At 35.3% G+C, this 1009-nt stretch overlaps 1 protein-coding gene across 1 annotated transcript; it reads left to right on the top strand.

Moving 5' to 3' along the window:
• The first annotated feature begins 234 nt into the window (after nucleotides 1-234).
• Nucleotides 235-615, top strand: LOC107894595 (putative lipid-binding protein At4g00165). Its single transcript, XM_016819852.1, has one exon. The coding sequence runs from the start codon at nucleotides 235-237 to the stop codon at nucleotides 613-615; it is 381 nt and encodes a 126-aa protein (XP_016675341.1).
• The last annotated feature ends 394 nt before the right edge of the window (nucleotides 616-1009 follow it).

Genomic DNA, 1009 nt, shown 5'->3' with positions numbered 1-1009 from the left:
GGCTGGCAAATGGCTAATGTAGGCACTAGATTTACTGCTACACTAATAACAACCACAAGCCCGTTATGTTTGCTTTTGAAATTGATAATGTCAATCACACATCAATAAATATCTTGATTCAAGCTTTCCACACCATTGATTCATAGATTTTTCACAAACTTATCCATAAAATATATATTTTTCCCTATAAAATTTCTCATGTGTTTCCACTTGATCCATTTTCAGTGAAAAGCAATGGCATTTAATTGTTGTAACGCAGCAGCTATTTTCATGTTGTTTTTTACTTGCGTTTCATCTCATAATGTCGTTCCATGCCCTCCAAAAACGACACCATCGATGCCTCCCTCAGTTGCGGCCAAATGTCCCAAAGACACACTCAAGTTCGGTGTTTGTGGGAGCTGGTTGGGGTTGGTTCACGAGGTCATCGGGACCCCGCCGAGTAAAGAGTGTTGTACATTGATTTCGGGTTTAGCCGATCTCGAGGCCGCATTGTGTTTGTGTACTGCAATTAAGGCCAATGCAGTTGGTGCTATCAAGGTTAAAATACCTATTGCCATTAGCTTGTTGATAAATGCTTGCGGGAAAAAGGTCCCTCAAGGCTTCGCATGTCCATAGATGATTTATGTTCATTTTACTGTTCATAAAAATCATTTTAAAATTCATGACGGTTTATCCTGATAATATCATCTTCAGAGTTTGAACCATTAATTCTCTTTATTTAGTAGATAAATTGTTGTATCATCCCTCATCTTGGCTTATATAATGGATTCTATGCTTTTATTATCTTTTTAGTAAGTGATTTAAGAGTAACAGTTATCTAAGGATGAAATTCAAAATTAGAGTTAATTAAAAATTTAAATATAATTTTTTTATCACTTTAGTTATAATTCAATCGATAATTTGGGGTTGTTCGGAGTTACACTCTTTGCTACTAAGCAGCATTATTCTAACTTGATATTAATCCAAATTAAGCTAACATGTACGTTAATGGTCCACACTACAACTTGAT

The sequence above is a fragment of the Gossypium hirsutum genome, chromosome A12 (genome assembly GCF_007990345.1).
Source record: "Gossypium hirsutum isolate 1008001.06 chromosome A12, Gossypium_hirsutum_v2.1, whole genome shotgun sequence".
Lineage (NCBI taxonomy): Eukaryota > Viridiplantae > Streptophyta > Magnoliopsida > Malvales > Malvaceae > Gossypium > Gossypium hirsutum.
Note: the sequence above shows the minus strand (reverse complement) of the source record. Positions and strands in the feature narration are given on the sequence as shown.

Bases quoted from the DNA above. Each gene is read 5' to 3' on its own strand.
- LOC107894595 (XM_016819852.1), top strand. From the start codon at position 235: ATGGCATTTAATTGTTGTAACGCAGCAGCTATTTTCATGTTGTTTTTT.